The sequence below is a fragment of the Pangasianodon hypophthalmus genome, chromosome 24 (assembly GCF_027358585.1).
Source record: "Pangasianodon hypophthalmus isolate fPanHyp1 chromosome 24, fPanHyp1.pri, whole genome shotgun sequence".
Lineage (NCBI taxonomy): Eukaryota > Metazoa > Chordata > Actinopteri > Siluriformes > Pangasiidae > Pangasianodon > Pangasianodon hypophthalmus.
Window position 1 is genome coordinate 17376498 of NC_069733.1, and position 20511 is coordinate 17397008.

Below are 20511 nucleotides of genomic sequence, written 5' to 3' on the forward strand. Positions count from 1 at the left end.
ATCACTGTGAAAACATGACAAAAATGTTGTAAATAATGCTTAAATAATGTCTTCAGCTCCACACAAACAAAATAAGAATCCCAGCCACCCTCATCCCCCCGAGTGGTAGAATCTGATGGGCCATTTTTTGCTAATATTTTTACCACCAAGGTGACTCATATAATAATTAGAATTATATAAAGCTGCATGTTGAGTGTTACGTGTTATCTTATTCGTATAAGCAGTAGGCTATCTCTACTCAAACAGCCTCTGATTTGCACTGTATGGCCAAAAGTTTGTGGACACCTGACCATCACACCCATATGTGTTTGTTGAACATCTGATTCAAGATTCAGTCCCCCTTTGCTGTTATAATAAGCTCCACTCTTCTGGGAAGGCTTTCCACTAGATTTTGGAGCGTGGCTGTGGGGATTTGTGTTCATTCAGCTACAAGAGCATTAGTGAGGTCAGGCGCTGATGTTGGTGAGGAGGTCTGGGGTTCAGTCAGTGTTCCAGTTCATCCCAAAGGTGTTCAGTGGAGTTGAGGTCAGGGCTCTGTGCAGGACACTCAAGTTCTTCTACTCCATCCTTCACACACCATGTCTTCATGGAGCTCGCTTTGTGCACAGGGGCATTGTCATGCTGGAACAGGTTTGGGCCTCTTAGTTCCAGTGAAGGGAAATTGTAATGCTACAGCATACAGAGACATTCTATACAATTGTGTGCTTCCACCTTTGTGGCAACAGTTTGGGGAAGAACCACATATGGGTGTGATGGTCAGGTGTGCACATACTTTTGGCCATATAGTGTAGCTAACAAGTAGAAAAGCTATGCATGCTGTTACAAAACACTGTGGCTTTGTGGAGTTATTTAGTGTTTCAAACAGAGGTGTGGTTTGGTTTTTGACAGTTCATGACACACTAGTATCTATAAACATGGACAAATTTTCTTTAGCTGATAGTTTGGTGTCACTTCGCTCAAGAATTAGAGTCAGGAAGTTTGAAGGCATAATTTTTAAATAAAAGTACAGTCTTAATTTGACTTGTATATTGCTAAAGGAGGCTATAATGTTCCTTTATTTCTTCTTGAAGCTGAAGAAACAAACTTTGGACACCAAAACAGCAAATGTCCTTGCTGATTGATTGTATTAACATTTATTCATTTGGAATACACATTTATTTAAAGCTACTTCCCTTACAGCTGAGCATGTGAGGGTTAAAAGCCTTGCTCAGGTACCACAATTTGACCTTACAACCATCTGATCAGTAGCCCAGAGCCCTAGCCGCTGAGCCAACACTTACCACTGGCCATTTCAGCTAAGAGAAAATGGTGGAACTGTAGAAAGAGATCACTGCCTTGAGTGTCAAATCCATGAGAAATTCTACTATCTATACTGCTAAAGTTAGTTTAGAGAGATGAAGTAAGCGCTAATAGCTTTAATCGCAACTTCAACCATATCAAATCCAACAGAAACCCTCTGCCTTATTAGAATCTCTCTGAATTTTGCATGAGATCGGGCAGGATGTTGGAGTTCCTGGATTTCCCGATGCTTTGATGCAGACATTTCCCTCCTACACGCTCGTGATGACAGCACAGCTCTAATGTGGCCGAGGACAGATGTTTATCCATGAAATCGCAATCACAGGGATTCGGCCATGCTTCCTTAGCACTTCTGTGCTCTGATATATGGCACAGACTGGTGGAAATCTCTCAAGTCTCGCTAACACGTTTTTCTAGCCTGAGTAATTTCACTGTAGCACATTTTCAAAGGTCGAAGCAGACGACAACGCCACGACAGACCTGTAATCTGAGCTAATGTTCTCCCACTGTGTATATGTGAGAGAGAAATGACATGAGACAGTGTATCTAGGGATTTCTTTCCTCCACTTTCATCCAGACAAACAATATACCGGCCCCCTCCTTGGACCCAGGGAGAGCGTAAATGGAGACGCCACCAATAATTCATGGCGACGCAGCCCATGGCATCTGACCAGCCCGGGTTTTCACGCCCCCCCCCCTCGATGGGGTCACGCTCTTGCCTCGTCCATTTGCTTTAATTGGCCCAGGCTGAAGCTAATATCCCATCACACAAGCTGAGAGACCAGATGACCTCATCATACTATAGCTGATGACAAGAGTATTCCAAATGTTAGCTAACAAGCAACAGACAAGAAAGCATATGGTCTGAACAGAGTTCATAGATGATTCGAATAGCAAACACCCTAGATTGCAAAATGACTTACTACAGTATTATTAGGACGTTATTTTGTAGCATGCCAAAGACATCCATTCAATGAGTGTTCATACCAGTATAAGAGAATTTACAGTACACAAAACCAACACAGGACCAGGTCTACTTGTGTACTTGTGGATTGTCCTCTCAGTTGCGTAATTGCAACATCACTTCCTGTATAGAACCTATAAAGTTTTTAAAGTTAGCAGAACGTTCTGCAGATGTTTCCATGTAACGTTACCAAAATCAGGAATCTGCTAAGTTTATGTGGACGTCCCAGAAGAGTTGGTAATCTGTATATAGTGGCTAGCTAAATTGCGAATGATCTGGTAGCATGTGAGATAGCTGACAGAAAGCACACATAATACTAAACAAACATGACTTTTAGCTAACCTCATATTTAACTTCATTACACAATCTTTTGAAAATTAACTACATTTGTAAAACAGCTCGGTCACAGCCATTTCCCCATGTTGATGTATGCTCAAATCTTATTATGGGAAATAAACATGATGCCTCAGTCACTGAAAAATCATGTTAAAATGGATTGGAGCTTTTTTGGACATCTCAGAAAGGGCAACATTTTTCTAGACATTAATTCTAGCATTTGAGACATGAAATTGTAAGTTTAGAAGTTTCCAGCAACACCATAATCTCCCCTCATTTTGTCTTCTGTCAGTCCTGGGCTTAATATTATTTTTAAAGGCTTTTAAAATGATCCTGCTGCAAAAAAAAAAAAAAAAAAAAAAAAAAAAAAAGGAAATCTGTTGGTTCCTCGTAGTTTTGTAATGGTTGTAATGAATAAAAATGTCCAGATTTCCAGAAGTTTCCTGCTATTATAGCTATCAACTCCTCCTTCTTCTTCTTGTTAAAAAAAAGATAACCGGGCACTGTATGATTGGTCAGTGTGTTGTCGGTCAACATTTTTCCCAGATATGATGTAGTCAATGAAGTATTGTCTTAAATCTCGCTCCCACCCAGCACCTGTGAACTTGTCTAGTGTTCTGTCTCATTTTAGGAGCCCTGGAGAGAAAGGGTTGGTGCAGCCATCAGCCAAGCTAATCCAAAGCGGTTTAAAACACTCTGGTTTCATCTAATCTTTTTTCCGCTTAGACCCCGAGCCTGAAACCTCGTCCATGATAGGAATGGACAAATACAAGGTCTCTCTCTTGCCGCAGCTATGAAAGGCCACTGTGTGTTCTGGGGATTAAGAGCTTTCCCCCCTCCCCTCCTCTTCTCTTTCTCATTTTGACCAAAAAGGATAAAGATTGAAAAAAAGACATGTCTGTTTAGGATACTCAGTGTTTCGACATTGCAAGGGGCTCAGCAGGTTCATGTCTCCGCTTTTGTTAGTTTCTGAAAGGGAAGAATTAGGGACAAAGCTCCAAAGTCACTAAATGTCACTAAAATAGTCACTAAAATTGTATTAGTATGAATAGTAATTATTGACTGATGAATAATAACTATGACTGCTGACAACTGGAGTGTTTTAGTTGTGCATATGGATCATTTACAGTATATGCAACATTCACTTTTTAATTTATTGTTTAGATGTATTTTTTTTTTTGCATTTTTATAACTATAACATCGGTTTGAAATGAATTTGATTGTTAAACAGCTATAACAAATCCTTAGTTTCATACTTCGCAGAAACAAACGCGATGAAATAAAACCCAGGCACTATCGAGGGCGTCATTGCTCCGCTAAAGGGGGTCCTTGAGGCTCACTGTCGCGTGTTGATTACGTCACCGGCGGCAAATCCGTATCAGGTTGGTACCGGTTCTCAAATTTAAGGCTGGCCAGTGTTTGTTTTTCAAGTATTTTGAAAGCGGTACCTGTATAAGGGAAGATACAGCATCGTAATCATGTCTGTATTTTATAAAAATGTTCTGAGATTTTGTTCGTCCTCGGTGGAAAAGGAGAAATGAGAATGCAGCGTTATTTATTTCTCGGTTTTGGGTTGAATCCCAAACGGCTCCCTGCTCACTATGTAGTTGTCTATATGTGAAATTGTTCTCCATTTGGGATTCACTCATTCCCACTTTGATTTCTTCCTGTATTATAAGCCAAGTTCTCACACAACGTTATAATATAAAATAATCACCCAAAAAATGGCTTTGACAATAAAGTTGAAAGTGCAAAAGTTTATTTTTCATTTTTTTCTAAGTATCCTGCATCATGACATCTAAACATACACCAAGAGCAGCAGAAAATACTTTTGAAACTAGCCAAAAAGCAAAAGATTTTATGAAACTTTCTTTCCAGATCTGATTAATTTAAAAAAAAAAAAAAAAGGGCAGTGCATGAGATCCAGAAGAACAGGAAAATTTCACCTGAGAGGACCCAAAAGCTGTTCAGAGCTGTGACGGCTGCTGGTGGTATTAGACACGAGAATTAAAAGCTTAAATCTGTCAATAGCTTGTCAGTTAATGTAGTAGAGTTGAGCAATGTGTTATATCATCAATGTAATAATAAGAATAATGGGAGGCAAATTATTACACACACTTAAATGCAGATCGGCAAGCGTTTCAAGTCCATAATGCTCCACTGCGTTCATGCCGTGTTTAAACTAAACTGTTGTATGCTTATCTACTATCTACTTTTAGTTTCTCCTCAAAAGACTTTTTGGAGAAAAACACTGATCGAGTAAATAATCTGCCTTGTTCATGACTGTATTTCTCATGCGCCTTCTCAATCACTGCTGATAACATGTGCTGATCTTCTGCGGGATCAGAGCAGACGGGCTAGCCTTCGCTCCCCACACGCATCAGTGAGCCTTGGGTGCCCGTGACCCTGTCGCCGGTTCACCGGTTGTCCTTCCTTGGACCGCTCTTGGTAGGTACTAACCACTGCATACCGGGAACACCCCACAAGACCTGCTGTTTTGGAGATGATCAGACCCAGTCGTCTAGCCATCACAATCTGGCCCTTTTCAAAGTCACTCAGATCCTTACGCTTGCCCATTTTTTCCTGCTTCCAACACATCAACTTCGAGAACTGACTGTTCATCCCACCCATTGAAAAGGTGCCATTGTAACAACATAATCAATGTTATTCACTTCACCTGTCAGTGGTTTTAACCACTGCACACAGTTGTATGTTGCATTACAATTTTCCTTCACTGGAACTAAGAGGCCCAAACATGTTCCAGCATGACAATGCCCCTGTGCACAAAGCAAGCTCCATGAAGACATGGTGTGTGAAGGTTGGAGTGGAAGAACTCGAGTGTCCTGCACAGAGCCCTGACCTCAACCCCACTGAACACCTTTGGGATGAACTGGAACACCGACTGCACCCCAGACCTCCTCACCCAACATCAGCGCCTGATCTCACTAATGCTCTTATAGCTGAATGAACCTTCCCAGAAGAGTGGAGCTTATTATAGCAGCAAAGAGGGAATAAATCTGGAATGGGATGTTCAACAAACACGTATGGGTGTGATGGTCAGGTGTGCACATACTTTTGGCCATATAGTGTATCAGGACAATTGGAGATCAAATCTAGTGGGCGTGTGTCACTGTGTGTAATCAGATGACACGACTGTCACTGATGAACTGCATGAATCTACAGTCTGGGCTAGAAAGAAATCAGCCATTTTAGACATTTGTCGAGCAAAAAAATCAGATATCAGAAATCAAACCTTATATTGATGTGTTTTTTTATCTTTGAAACACAGGTGGCTTAGCACTGACAGCATATTTATACCAAGATATAAAAGAAGGCAAAGGGTGGAGAAGTTATTGAAGAATATTTCTACTACAAACCGGTCATATGTGTGTAATTAGTTGTGAGCTGCTGGTTACACAGTGTTTGATTGATTGCATTGAGAGGTAACACTAGAGGAAAGTAATTGTTCTTGTGTCTTGTGGTTTTCTTGGGAAATGCTATCTGTGTGAAGAGGATTAGCGCTGATTGATTTTACTTACATGTTTCCTGGTGCAGGTTCTGGAAGGTGGGAAGGTTACGAGGATCCTCGCTGCTGATTGGCTGAACATCACACTGGTATTACACTGACTGAGGTAGACTCGGGATTTTATCAATAGCTATTTTTATTCAGAGGAAATAATAAGGACTTTCATTCTTGCATTGTTTTAACTGATCTCTAAAGTGTTGCTTGCATCTTATTCTGCTTTTCATTCAGCTGTCCTAAGTGTGTGTTATTTTACGAACCAATATTTCAGTAATAGCAAGCTAATTTAAGCCTTTAAAATTAGTCTTCATCAGTGTTCCTCAGTCCTCCTCCTCCTCCTCTTCTGTTTTTTTTTTTAGCACTTCCTGTTCACTAACACACTTATTAAACTTCATGAAGTGAATGTTAATGAGCAGAACAGATAAAACAGGACTGCAAAACATAGATCTGCTGTTTATGTAACTCAAATCATATGCTTACATTGTCTTGCATAAGTATATACCCCCCTTTTCAACAATTTGTAGCGTTATAACCTGGAACTGAAATGGACTTAGTTGGCCAACTCAGTTGTCATGAATCTACAGAAAACAACCCATAAGAGTGAACTGAGAAGAAAAATCAATATAACTTGTAAAATTATTTACAAATACAAAACATTATATATATATATATATATATATATATATATATATATATATATATATATATATATATATATATGTGTGTGTCATTACATAAGTATTCACCTCCACCCTGTTGCTGTGAAACACATAAATTAGTTCTGGTGTAACCAGTTGCTATCAGAAGTCACATGGTTAATTGAAAGGAGTCGGCCGGTGTGCAATTAAAATGTCTCAGTATACATAAAAACACATGTTCATGGAAGAATTCAGAGTCTGTTAGACACCATACCTAAACAAATAGCATCATGAAGACCAAAAATAGTACCAATCAGGGTTTGCATATAAAAACATATCACCATTTACATACGTTATTTAAAAAATAATGATAAGGAAGCAACCACGACTAAAAGTCAGTGACCGGGTAAAGACAGGATTAGTCAGATAAGCGTCAGTGAGGTCAAAGGTAACGCTCAGCATCATACTACCACCACCATGCTTCACGGGGGGAGGGGGGGGTAGTGTTGGATTTGGTAGCTCTTTGTGCCAAGGCCAAAAATTTCAGTTTTGTTCTTCGGACCAGAGAACATTTTATCCCCATGTTTGCTGAGTCTCCAACTGAGTCACCCACTCTTCCATGAAGCCCAGGGTTTTGTAGTGTCCAGCCTATGACTGTCCTGTGAACATCATCTCACATCTGAGCTGTGAATCTCTCCAGCTCGTTCACTGTTTGTGTGCACGTGCGAGTGTGTGTGTGTGATGGAGTGGACAATCGCTTGTCCTCATCAGTCCGCCCCTGAACACACCTGGGGAAGGAAACGGGTGACAATGCTAACAGATAAGAGCACACTACCTGCTGCTCCCTTTGTTAGCCACGGTCACTAAGACCTCTTAAATCAGTGACAAAGTGTTCAATCAACACACACACACACACACACAGGCCTTATCTCGTCCAGCCTTGGCACTGCATTCACGCCATTGGCAGGAACAATGCAGACTCTTCCCCCTGACTGACGGGGGTGTGTGTGGGCACTTCACTCCATCTGTCTACCGCAGAGATGTTTTTCCAGTCCACACACACCAGCATTCAGACCCTTACAATATAGGGTGTGTGTCCGTCTCACTTCCTGCTCTGTTTGTTTAACTTGACTTTATAATAGCGCTGCGTCTCCATCCTCCATGTTTGTTTCCTCCACTCGAGGATTTGACCTTATTTGTTTTTTCAAACAGGTGAAGTGGGGTCTAAACAGCCTATCAGTGTTGCGCGTTACACAAACACACACACACACACACACACACACACACACACACACACACACACCCTTCTTCCCTCCCATAGTCGAGTGGAAACGGCCACCGAGCGAGAATGAGAGAGGAAACACAAGATAAGCGTGTTTCGATAAAGAGAAGAATGAAGGAATGCCTGAGAGCTGAGGTATGATCTCATTAGGAAGGGCAGGAACACCAGCTGCAGCTCCGAGAACGACACATCACCATCACCATTGACCTTTATCCATCTTTTATTCTATCGCTCCCTCCAAAACCCTATATTTACGTTTATATATTTATACTGAGCATGCTTTCATTCTTTTTCTTACCATGCAGAAGAGGCACTTTAGCAGCATCACTCATCACTGCACTTTTTTTTTTTTTTAAGATATTTTTTTTAAGATATAAAATTTATCCACAATTCATAGATTTTTTGGAGGGGGTTTGGTTTATTTAATGCATTACATCAGGGTTGTGATAGGGGTTAGGGGTTATCGTGATATTTAAATATCATAATATTTAGTTTTGCTGAGGTTTATCGCCAAACAAAGCACCCACATTATGGGGGAAAAAAAAAAGTTTACAAAAATTAAAGTACGGAAGAAAAGCAGGAAAAATTAAACAATTTGCACCAAAATAGCTTTTCACACATGCTCAGTTACCAGACGACTGTCTTATCATGTTACTGTGTAGCAGTATTGATATCAGGTTATCATATCGTCCAGTCCTACATTAGACATCAAGCACAAAAGCTGCTTGTGATCATTTTGTGTTTTTTAATGGTACCCCTCATTTAGGAAGTTGTTTTAACTCGCTTCTGAATATTTTACACATTTTAATTTAATTTATTAATTAATTAAATGCTTATGATTATACTGAATCACAAAATCTGTCTATTGATTTATCTATCTACTCATTAATACGCAGATCTGTGATGCACTCTTCCCTTTTTAAACATGCACAAGTGCAAAGTTCGTATCTTTATCTGTCCACAATTTATTCTCATTTCTTCTTCTAAAAGAAATTTTTGATCCACAGTAACTAAACAAGGAGGGAAAAACCCCTAACCTTGCAGCACTCAGCTCCCCACTGATGTTTTTTATTACAACTTTTATTTAGTCATGATTTTTTTAAATTTGACTTTTTTGACGTGAAGGATTAATCACTTACAGTAAGCTTTACTTTCAAAAAATAAAATGTACTGTATATTTCATTACAAAAAGATTTTATCAAAAATAAACACCAATACAGATTTTAGAAAAAGAAAAAAAAAAAACACCTTTACCAGACACTACTGAAATACGTTCCATATCGTCCAGAAATACACAGAAGCATATGTTGGTACTCATCACTTCTTTATTTATGCAAAAAGCGACATGTGAGTTCACCTCTGACCTTTATACACCTTTTAACTGATTGGTCTTTGAGATTTTATGATTCTGGAGATTAATACCTTTTAGATATTATCAGCTGAGGCACTCATCTTGCTGCTGACTTTTTTTTTTAACCGTTCTGTAATTATTTTTATTATATTCTCACTTTCTGTTGCAGCAGTGGAACTCATTTTGGATGGAGTGAGTGGAGTGGAATGGAGTCGATTATCCAGGATGTGTTTCTTTCTTTAGATCAGTACTAAAGCTACAAGGCTCATGCAGCTAATGTGTAAGACAATCTCACAGCTACTAGTTCAGCATCAGGCTTTAGGAACCGCACGTCTATTTCACATGCTTGTGTAAACTCAAAAGAGAGGTGGTGATGTTCAGTTTCTCAGACAGACGTATTTGTGGTTTCGGAGTCTGTATGAAATGCTGCTTTGTATAAAAGTGGATAAAATGATGTCACAGAGCTACAAACAGTCGAATCCCTTCAGTTTGGTGTCAGTTTCCACAGGCGTCAGACTCAGAAAGGAGGCGTGGCCTCAACTTTAAAGGTGGATTCAGATGATGATAAAGTTCCGATTTTTTTAAAAAATACACATTCATTCTGCTGTTTTACAGAGATGCCTCTGATCTGGTGCACAGGATCAGTAGCAGGCCGAAACCAGCAAAAACTGGTGGAGAAAAAAATGATTTAATTGAATCCGATCCTGTAACCAGTGGAAATGTTTAGAAATGTGGAAATGTGAAGAGACTTGATTGTATTTTTTGTTAGGATTGATTTCTTTATATTCATGCTTTATTATATTTGCCGTGCAAGTGAAAGAGTTTGACCGAAGGTTTCCTGCATTTTTTAAGTCAGGTGTGTCAAAAAAAAAAAAAAAAAAAAAAAATTAAAAATATTTTTTAAACAAGGTACTCAAGGTTTCAGTATTGGTATCACTATCAGAAAAGAAAAAGTAGTGTCGTGCCATCTGTAGAATTTTATAAAACTGTTTTATAAACCGACGCCAAACCGGTAGCTGAGGAGTACGACGCCAAACCGGTAGCCGTGTGGTGTAGGACGCCAAACCGGTAGCCGTGTGGTGTAGGACGCCAAACCGGTAGCCGTGTGGTGTACGACGCCAAACCGGTAGCCGTGTGGTGTAGGACGCCAAACCGGTAGCCGTGTGGAGTACGAAGCCAAACCAGTAGCCGTGTGGAGTACGACGCCAAACCGGTAGCCGTGAGGAGTATGAAGCCAAACCGGTAGCCGTCGCCAAGCTGGTAGCCGTGTGGAGTACGAAGCCAAACCGGTAGCCGTCGCCAAACCGGTAGCCGTGTGGAGTACGAAGCCAAACCGGTAGCCATGAGGAGTGCGACGCCAAACCGGTAGCTGTCACCAAACCGGTAGCCGTGAGGAGTACGACGCCAAACCGGTAGCCGCGAGGAGTACGACGCCAAACCGGTAGCCGCGAGGAGTACGACGCCAAACCGGTAGCCGCGAGGAGTACGGCGCCAAACCGGTAGCCGCGAGGAGTACGGCGCCAAACCGGTAGCCGCGAGGAGCACGACGCCAAACCGGTAGCTGTCGCCAAACCGGTAGCCCGTGAGGAGTACGACGCCAAACCGGTAGCCGCGTGGAGCACGACGCCAAACCGGTAGCCGCATGGAGCACGACGCCAAACCGGTAGCCATGGAGTGGACATGTTCAGCTTTATTAATTTCTCCACTACGTTTTACTTTTACATAATCTCCTGGATCTGGGCGGCTTATTTATGAATGGCGGCGTATGACAGGCGAGGAGACGACGTTCCCTCCCTCCATACTGACTCAGAACGAGGGAAGGAATGCGTCCATGATCTTTTGAAGACCCACGTTAAAACGAGCGCCCTTCCTCCCCCTCAGATCCGCTGTAAGGGGGCGATGGTAGCATGCGTTTGATCTGAAGGTCGCCAGCCCCTCGCCGGTGTTGAGAGATACCTCGCTGGCAGGCCTCGTCCTCATTTAATAACGCACAGAGGGAAGAAGGGAACTGGCTCTCTCATAATTAGGGCCTAATTACCAAGCAGGTGTTGAGAGACGGCTTGAGACGAGACAAACTGCCTTTATCCACAGACTTAGAGTCAGATTACTGGAGCTGTCTTATCTGTTCCACATAGAGAGGAGAGAACCTCAATACTCCCTCGCTGGCTTTCTTTTCGTCTGCTAGCTCCATACACCATCCCTCCATCCTCCATCAGATGGGACAGACATAGGAGGAGTGGAACTTTATTAGTCTTTTTTCTTTCTTTCTTTCTTTCTTTATGATGGAAAGCTTAATTGCTGGCTCTTTGGACAGACCTGCAGATTATTGATATTGTTATTAAAACTTCTCCAGATTGTGATCCAGCAGGTTTGTGGAATGTCCACTGAAACATTAGAGTTATACCTTTAATGATTAAAATTACATCCTTCGAGGTTCTCGAAGAGATTACAGCAATACAGTGGTGCTGCCTTAAAAAAAGTTTGATATTTAAAAAAAAATAAATAAATAAAAAATTTAACACTGAAAAGGGGAAATATTTCAAAAATCTATATAAATTTTAACATTTTACAATTTTAAAGATTACTTAAAAAAAATTAAGATCAAATCAGCTGTTTCAGTCAGTTTATAATTATTTAAAAAGAAAATATTAGGTGATGTCATCTAATAACCTGGACTTAATATTATAAACTTTCTCTCTGATAAATCTCGTCCATTTGCTGTGTTCAGGAAGTGGTCTGTAAGAGCCATTAATCTGGGTTTAATTTAACTTCCCCCATTTATTTTTAAATTTATTTTTATATTTATACTTTTTCCCTTCACTACATGCCACACTACACTTTCAGATTTTGGAGTTATTGGGTTCTCTACTTTTTTTTTTGTCAAAAATTAGGTAATGAGAAAAATGAGTTATTTGCATGCCATTGTGAGAAGTTTTACACTAAGATATTGCTTAAATATATTTTCAAAAGTTGCTACAGTCTGCTATAGAATTGTTGGAAAGAACCTTGTAATTCCGAGAGCTTAATTTGTCGAGGCTGCGTGTCTCCATTTGTCGGGGAAAAGCCTACCGGCATTAGACTGGTATTATTAATTTTATAACCGCATAAAAGATAATTACAGTGGATTTAAGGAATTAAGTGGCAGAATCTGTTAAACTAATTTTACTTTGATGAGAAATAAATAACCTGTACGATGTTAAGGTGACCTACATTTCCCCCTGGGATGAATAAGTTCTACCCTTAATACTACTGGCGGGAAGTGGACTGTACCACTTTTGTGTGGAGGGGAGGGGCCTGAGTCCACTTTCTGCCAACAGAAATACTTTTACGTGTCCTATTTGGATGATTAGTTCCATTTAGTTTTATTTAGTGGCCAAATTGTAACCTCGCTTATTTTTGTTCCTGAACATAACCTCAAAGATGGTCCTTAAAGTACCTAAATGATCTCTGCAGTTATGTTTCTTTAAGGTACAGAAGAAGAAATCTTGAAGGAACTACGCCAATTAAGTAGCTTTTTCTGAGAGTGCAGTTAAGGTTTTTGCGGTAGTCGTGCTACTCCAGCAGATACGGTACTTGGGTACATGGCAGATTTTTTTTTCATGGCAGCGTTGTCTCCAGCTTGATTCTGTAGAAATATATACCTGTAAAACCTGCTGATGAAGAATGTTACTCTGCTCATATGTCTCTATTTTAAGCTAGATCTTCCATAAGCTTTAAAGCAGTGTGACAAAGTACAGTATTACACTGGCTTAAAGTGCTCAAATGCAATGCAAAAATGAGCATGATCATATTAGAGATCACACGTTACTATTTTCATGATATTTCCCCAGCATGGCAGAAGGAGTAAGATCAGGACTCTTGCAGAGGTTTAGGAAACAATATAGTAGTGTTAATTTACAGCAACTGTAATTGGATAAAAACTAAGCTAGACGACTTCACGTTACATAAAACAAAAATGTTTTGTAAGATAAAAATGCCTCAGGCATTGTGGATTATAGAATAAAGTTATGTGTATGTTTTGTTTGTTTATTTGTTTGTTTGTTTGTTTTTAAGCAGACTGAATTTAGGGGTGTGTCCTATAGAGTTGAAAAATATGTTGTCCAGAAAATTGACCAGTGTTTATTACGGCAAGTGTTTTTCAAAGAGTGCAACTGGCTTCGGCAAATAAAGTGAAAGTAATGTTAGGTCAGGGTTAAATTACGTATATTTTGTGCGTACAATGGTTACATTACATCAGAGACAACTTTAGACTGATAATAAAAATATACCTCTGCCTTGATACATAAATAACAGCACCTGACAGGTAAATATTAATTGTTATGTAAGGAATTAAACGGTTTGCATGGTTGTGCGGCTTGTTACCGCGAAAGTGCAGGAGTCGGATTGCGAGAGTTCAGTTCTGTGGTCTACATATTTTAAATACAGATTTCTTTTTGACTCCTATGTAGGCAGCATTTTTGGGGGGTTTTGTGCTTCTTTCTTGCACAGCCACTCGTTTGTTTGTTTTGTGGCCTTTTCACGTTTTTGTGAACAATTGGAGGGTTTTGCCAAAACGAGATTGAGTGACAGCTTGTCATGAGCTTGTTTTGATAGTTCGGGGTTTGTACACAGTGTGTGTTCCTTCGTTTGAGTTGATAACCACGAGTGCACTATTGTGCAAACAAGCAGCCTTAAACTGCTGACTCTGGCTTACTGAGATTGAGGAGAGCGACGTGAGCGAGCAGCACATTCCAGAAATAGACTAAAGTCTCACCGATGTTGAGGACAAGCACCTCGTCACCTTGACTGAATATTAATAAACACAAGCATAGTTACAAATTATTCACATACAAGGAATTTGATTTGGTAATTTCTTACAGTGACAGAGATAGTGGCTGCATGGTTACTGATGAAATAGGAATCATTATTTTATTTATTTATTTTTGCTTAGAATTGAAATCAATATTCTTCCTTATGATTCTTTGATAAATGGAAAAAAACATTAGGAATAAAACACTTCATGTCATAATAATAATTAACAGTGAGGTGGTGTGATGAAGCAGAGTTCCTGTTACCACCCTGATGTAAATTATTTTCCTATATCAGCACATCCCAAAGTGTTTTATTCCTCTTGTACCGCAGAAATTTGCCAACAATTACAAGTGTTTATTATTTAACATAGGACAAATCATAGTTTTTATTTATTTATAGTTAACTTGAATATTGTGGAACGTCCATGAAACTAGTTCTCACTTACTTTATAGCAGCAGTAAACAGTCGTTCCCTCACCAGCCTCTCTTTTAATCACCCTCTTAAATTTAATAAGAAAAAACGCAGCTTGTCACGTTGCCGAGAAACCAGAAAGCGCAAACCTCTCCGTCCTGAAGACGCTCCCGCTGGAAAACTGACTGTTACAAACTGCCGACACTGGAGACTCCTTCCACAAATGTTAAATAAATGCCTCCTCACAGAAAACTCACAGAAAAAGTTTGCTAAATTTGTTTATTATTAGGTATAAGTTATGGGAGCATCCTCCGTACCCGTTTAGGTGCTATTATGATAACAATAACGTATTAGCATGAGTGCATTTATTCGAAATCAGATTTGAGAATCGAAAAACAATCTGGTAAAAATAATAATAATCATTATTTTAACCATTATTATTTATTCTCTCTCATGCTAATCTTAGCATTCATTTTATCTCTCTCGCTCTCTCTCTCTCTCTCTCTCTCTTTTTTCCATCCTCCTGGAAGAAAGTTGTGATGTGTTCGCTGATAGAGTGTATGCTTTTTTCCAGCGCCTCCGCGTATCAGGAGCCACACAATAAGGGCGCCTTAATCCATCCTTAAAGCCAGCCAAATCCGCCCTGTCATACAAACTCCCTCCTCTCGCAACACGCACACTCCGCCGCCTCGACACAAAGCTCAGCTCTTTGGCAAATGGATGCTAAAAGGGAAAAAAAAGATGAGGCAACTGTTGCCAGGTTTTTTTTCCCCCCTTTTTTTGATTCAGTACAGGAGAAGTGCCGATGGCACTTCAAACGACTTGAGTGCGGGCACAGCCAAAGAAAACATCAGAAAAGGTTTTTTTTTTTTTTGAAGCAGCAGCAGGCGAGGATCTGTACAGTGTGTGAATGACGCAGTGTTGTGTTCAGTTAACCTAAAAAGCGCGCTCTGGAAGGGAGATTTAATTTCACCCCAAGTCTCTGAACCCACTCAGAATCCTTAAACGGGCTCCAGAGAGGTTGCACTCCAATCATCATGGCTTCTAATTTCAGACTACACACACACACACACACACACAGACAGACAGACACATTCTTGTATTGTGGTACTTGTAGACCACAGTGTTCTTATAAACACAGTAATGCATGAGGTCACACACACCAAATGGGCCAAAGCTGAACTAACAGTTTTCAAGGCATTTCCCTTATTTTTGTCTTTACAACATTTTAGGTCCTTGTAAAATTGGTGTGTGAACATGTCCCCTTTAAAATGATTCATTCAAACTTATACCGACAGTTGCGTTATTTAGTCTCATAAACTCATTAATATGACAAAACGCCCACACACACTCGCATGCACGCCAACCTCACAAATCACACAAAGCTAAAACTAGTGTTACATTTCTCATATGAGGATCAGGATTGTTGCATCCATTACTCCTTTTTGGTCCCCACAATGGTGGTTTGTGTGTAAACAAGTCCCCATACAGTAATGAATACAAATTCATTAACACACATAAATCCTGAACCCTATTAGTAAGTTTGGCTTTTGGTTTCCGGAGGTGTATTTTGCATGTAAGTGTGTAAATTTGTGTGTGTGTTCAGACACATGCACACCTCATGGGGACTAAAGATGTGATGGGGGTAAAAATCATGGTCCTTAATATACATGAAGAGAACTTTTGAGAAGGTGGTCCCTATAAGTACCATGTTACGTGTGTGTGTGTGTGTGTTTGAATTAATCTATTAATGTCATCTTTATCCTGTTCACATACTATCTTTGTGGCGACCAAAGGAACATTTTCGTCCCTATAAAGAAAATGCATTAAAATTTATAGTGAAGACTGTACTTAGAAACTTTACATCTGTTTCAGCTTTGGTGTATTTACTGTGGTTTTTTCTTTTTTTTTTTTTTTCCTCCCCACATTACTGTACCTATGAGACCATGTGATTTTCATAAGTACTGCAGTACAAGTGTCTCGGTCAGTTTAATAGTCTCGACATGGGGATAGAATATGTCATTGGAACAAAAATTATTAAAGTTATTGGGGACAAAAACCCTAATCCTTATAAAGGGAAATGTATTGGAATGTGTGGATGAAGCTGTAATTGGGATTAATTTATCTAAACCTATTTGTGTGTAACTTCTAAGGTGTGTGTATTTTGCCATGATAATGTGATTGAGACCATGCAGGCCATACAAGTACCACAATACAATAGAATCTGTGTGTGTGTGTTTTAATTAATCTCTTTACCTCCCTTATGGGTATCAAAGGCATTGTGGGATCCTTATATGAATGAAATACATTGAAACATGTTAGGAGTTTGTACTATTTGGTTTGTCTGACTTCAGAAGTCTGTACATATGGTCTTTGAAACCATATGGTCTCAACAAGTGCACAATGCAAGTGTGTGGCTGTCTTCATATTTATTTCTTTATGAGAACTGAATGTGTGTTGGGGACAAAAATTCTGGTCCTCATAAGGGAAATAATACTGAAGCATGTACAGAAGTCTCATGCTGAAGTACCGGGTAGTAGCAGGTAGGATATAGGAGAATGCTGGAGTGCTTGGCTCTTAATTAGGAAGGTAGAGCAGAAAGTAGGCTCCGCTTGACAGGTTAACACGCACAATTTAACCACTAACCTCCCGAAATGAGCGCCAGCGAAATAGCAGCGGCTCCGGTTTCAGGGACAGGGCCAAGGGTGATCGAGAATCAGACGCCACAAAGAGGGATCTTCATTAACTTTCCTGATCTGTATCTAAAATCTCGCCTATATTGGATGCCACTCAAGAAGAAAGCTACCATTCTGTCTCTGTCTTTGTTCTTTCTCCTTTTTTTCACTCGTGCCTCATGCCAGGTCCACTTAATTTCTTTACAAGCCATCACAAAAAGAAAATTCGCGAGCAGATGTGCTGTTGTTTTTTTGACACACGCTTTCCGTCTGCATTAGTGTTGTGATTGGCTGTGAAAAGTGCCGCTGGTCACAAAGGTAGAGTCTCGGCCTGTTTACAGTAATTAAGTTGTCTCGCACTGTGATTCATGACACATTGGGTAAGAGCTGTTAGCACGTAGAAGGCAAAAGAAAAAGGCCCGTACAGCTTTCTTCCTCCTTAAACCCTGGCTGGCTTTATTTTTATTTACAGTTTTGTCTGAATCCTCAGGCACTAAGCCAGTCCTGTTTAAAAATGCTTAAATGATTAGCAATCAGAACAGGCTACCTTTTCTGCACAGGAAAAAAGGCAATTTAAAAGCTAAACTGCTCCGGTTTGTTTGTGTAAGCGCAGATGAAGACAAATGTAACAACTCGTTAAAGCTGTATTAATGGGGAATGGATGAGCGAGCACTTCTGGTGCTAATATTTCGAATTGTAAATGACTGATTTTATTTATTTTTTTTATTTCTCCTTTTCTGTATTAATCAGGAGATTGAACCGTAACTCGACCTTCCTCTGTATGTGTGTTATAATGCATTCATCTTCTGGGCTGTGTGCTTATTATATGGAAAGGTCCTGAAAGAATGTGATGGGATTTTTTTTTTTTTTGTATTGTAGTTTGCAAGCTCTGCATGCGCTGCTTCGTGGAGGTTTGGACCTGACGATGGCTCGTCCTCCCCCAGACCCTGTGTTTACTCTGAGGGGATCGGCTGCCTCTGTTAACACACTCCACTTTCACTGCGCTGAGGCGGGACTTCCTCTGCTCTACTCAGGGTGAGTGTCTGTCAATCACTTACCGGACTGACATGTTGGACAGGTGGACAAGTTCTTAAAAATGTGTACTAAAAAGTTTATTAAAGCCACCTTACACTTTATAAGCATTTTGGGGGGAATTCATTTCAATGCATAGAGGCGAGTGTGTGGAACTTGTGACTGTGTCCATGTACATCCTTGAGATTTGCCAGAAATTGAGAACTTCCCAAAAACAGGCAGTTCCACCAAACACACTGTAAAATACAATGGTTTATCACAGATACTGCAGGGATACTTTGAGGTTGTTTTGCAGTTGGTTTCTGGTCCAGTGGCTTTGCTATGTATCAGGATATTTTAGCCCAAAACCTGGTTGCTTCTGCCAGGAGGTTGCGACTTGACTGCTGATGAATCTTTCAACAAGATAATGACCCCGAACATGTATCCAAATTAGCAGAAAAATAATTCTAGGACACAAAATGAGTGTTTCGTAATCAGCATCCAAGTGTCTGGATTTGAACCCAACTGAATAAGCTGCAGTTTGAATTAAAGACAACATTCACATGCACATACCTGAGAATATCATAGAGCTTTAAATGCTCTTTAATAATATCTCTCTAGGAGTGCCTCCAACAGTTGACTGTAAGTCAGATTTGATGTAACAATTACAAAACTAGATAGTGTATCTTGTGATTAATATCTCTGTTTTCAATCTTAATGCTATTACCTTTTTTCGGTGCTCCAGAACAGGAAAAGGTTTAGTCCACGTGTGGAACCTGAACACCCGACGAGCTGAGAGCATTTTAGACGGTCATTCTGGAGCTTCGGTTATCTGGGTCAGCACCGTTCGCTCCACAAACACCTTCCTCAGGTAGGACAGGACCACTCCCCCTAACTCAGTTTAATGCATTGTAGTACATTTCAGGTAAGGGGCTATTTGAAGTGAGGTGCTTCTCCATTTTTTGTGTATTCAGTCATGGTCGGGATATGCGAGTGTGTTTGTGGGATTTGCACGAGGGTCGCAGAACAGTAGCACATTCGTTGCACACAGGAAGCGTCGGGTTCTGCCAATGTTGTCTTCTGGAGGCTGATGGAAGTAAAACCCTGCTCGCACTTCCAGCGGAAAACATGGAGGAGGTGAGCATGAACAGTGACTCTTATACCTATACCAAAAAATGTATTACATTTGTTTGCAATTATGTCATCAAGCACTTTGTTATCTACTTGTGGTCGTGAGTTGAAATTGGTGGTCTTAGAAAGGGCAATGTGACGCCCCCTGATGGACGATTCAGTGCCACTGCGAGCAAAGGCAGTCGTCAATAAATTTCTGGCAGTGTGAAATTTTTTTTATTAAAGTTTCAGAGTGTGAGCGTAGCTGCAATGCTCGTCTAAAAGCCACCAATAGGAGAACGCAAAACTCATGGAACAGCTACAAATTCGGTAGTAGCAAAACGTAAATGTTAATTAATATAAAACGTCCACATTAATTAATATAACATTACCAGCCTACATGCCTGGCTCTTTGTATAGTGCGATCATCTTCTCTTCCTTTTAAAACATGATTTCTCTAGGCCTGACATTGCTACTATTATACAGAGAACTTAAATTTAACAAAATTAATTTAGTTTAACTCTAGGTCAGGTGCCATGAGTGGTTTGTCCAAGTTGAAATAAAAATTACAGGTAAAATAACGTTTGCATATTTGCATATTTTTGCATGAACTGAGTCATACAATTTTGCAAGTCATTTTGCCTAAACCAAGAGAAAATAAAAAGGAGATGTAAATTAAATCTGGCCATCAGCGATTTTTAAAGTCAAAACACTTTTTGCATAATATTTGGTGAAGTTCTCCTTTAATAAAATATCTGCTTAAAGGAAAAAACCTTTACACCTTTTTTACCTTTCCTCCTTGTAGAGTGTGGAGTATCTGAGGCTTGTAATCCCTCTCTCTTTTTCTCTATCCTCACTCTTTATTCTCTCTAACTCTCTCACCTGAGGGGATGAGCTCTCGTCTTAAAGCTCTCTTTGTTTAGAAAGCGGAGGGAAACGCCGCTCCAGATGTGCTAACCTGTTAAAATATGAATTGGCTTTAACTAAGAGCCGTTTAATCGAGCTCTTAACGAGGATGTATCACGACCGTCATGGCCGCCCCTGAAGCGTTGGCCTCGACCCTTCACTCATTCACTCACGCTGGTCATTATGGCTTGTGGCTCTAATCAGAGTGTATATC

General features: G+C 40.0%; 1 protein-coding gene across 1 annotated transcript in view; it reads left to right on the plus strand.

Annotated features, from left to right (window-relative positions):
• The first annotated feature begins 3840 nt into the window (after window positions 1-3840).
• The window catches only part of gnb1l (guanine nucleotide binding protein (G protein), beta polypeptide 1-like), a 38374-nt gene continuing 21703 nt past the window's right edge, over window positions 3841-20511 (plus strand). The window contains exons 1-5 of the mRNA XM_026931272.3: window positions 3841-3981; window positions 6155-6231; window positions 18150-18305; window positions 19027-19152; window positions 19256-19418. Coding sequence (XP_026787073.3) covers window positions 18196-18305; window positions 19027-19152; window positions 19256-19418 — 399 coding nt within the window. The 5' untranslated portion in view covers window positions 3841-3981; window positions 6155-6231; window positions 18150-18195. The remainder of the gene's footprint in view (window positions 3982-6154; window positions 6232-18149; window positions 18306-19026; window positions 19153-19255; window positions 19419-20511) is intronic.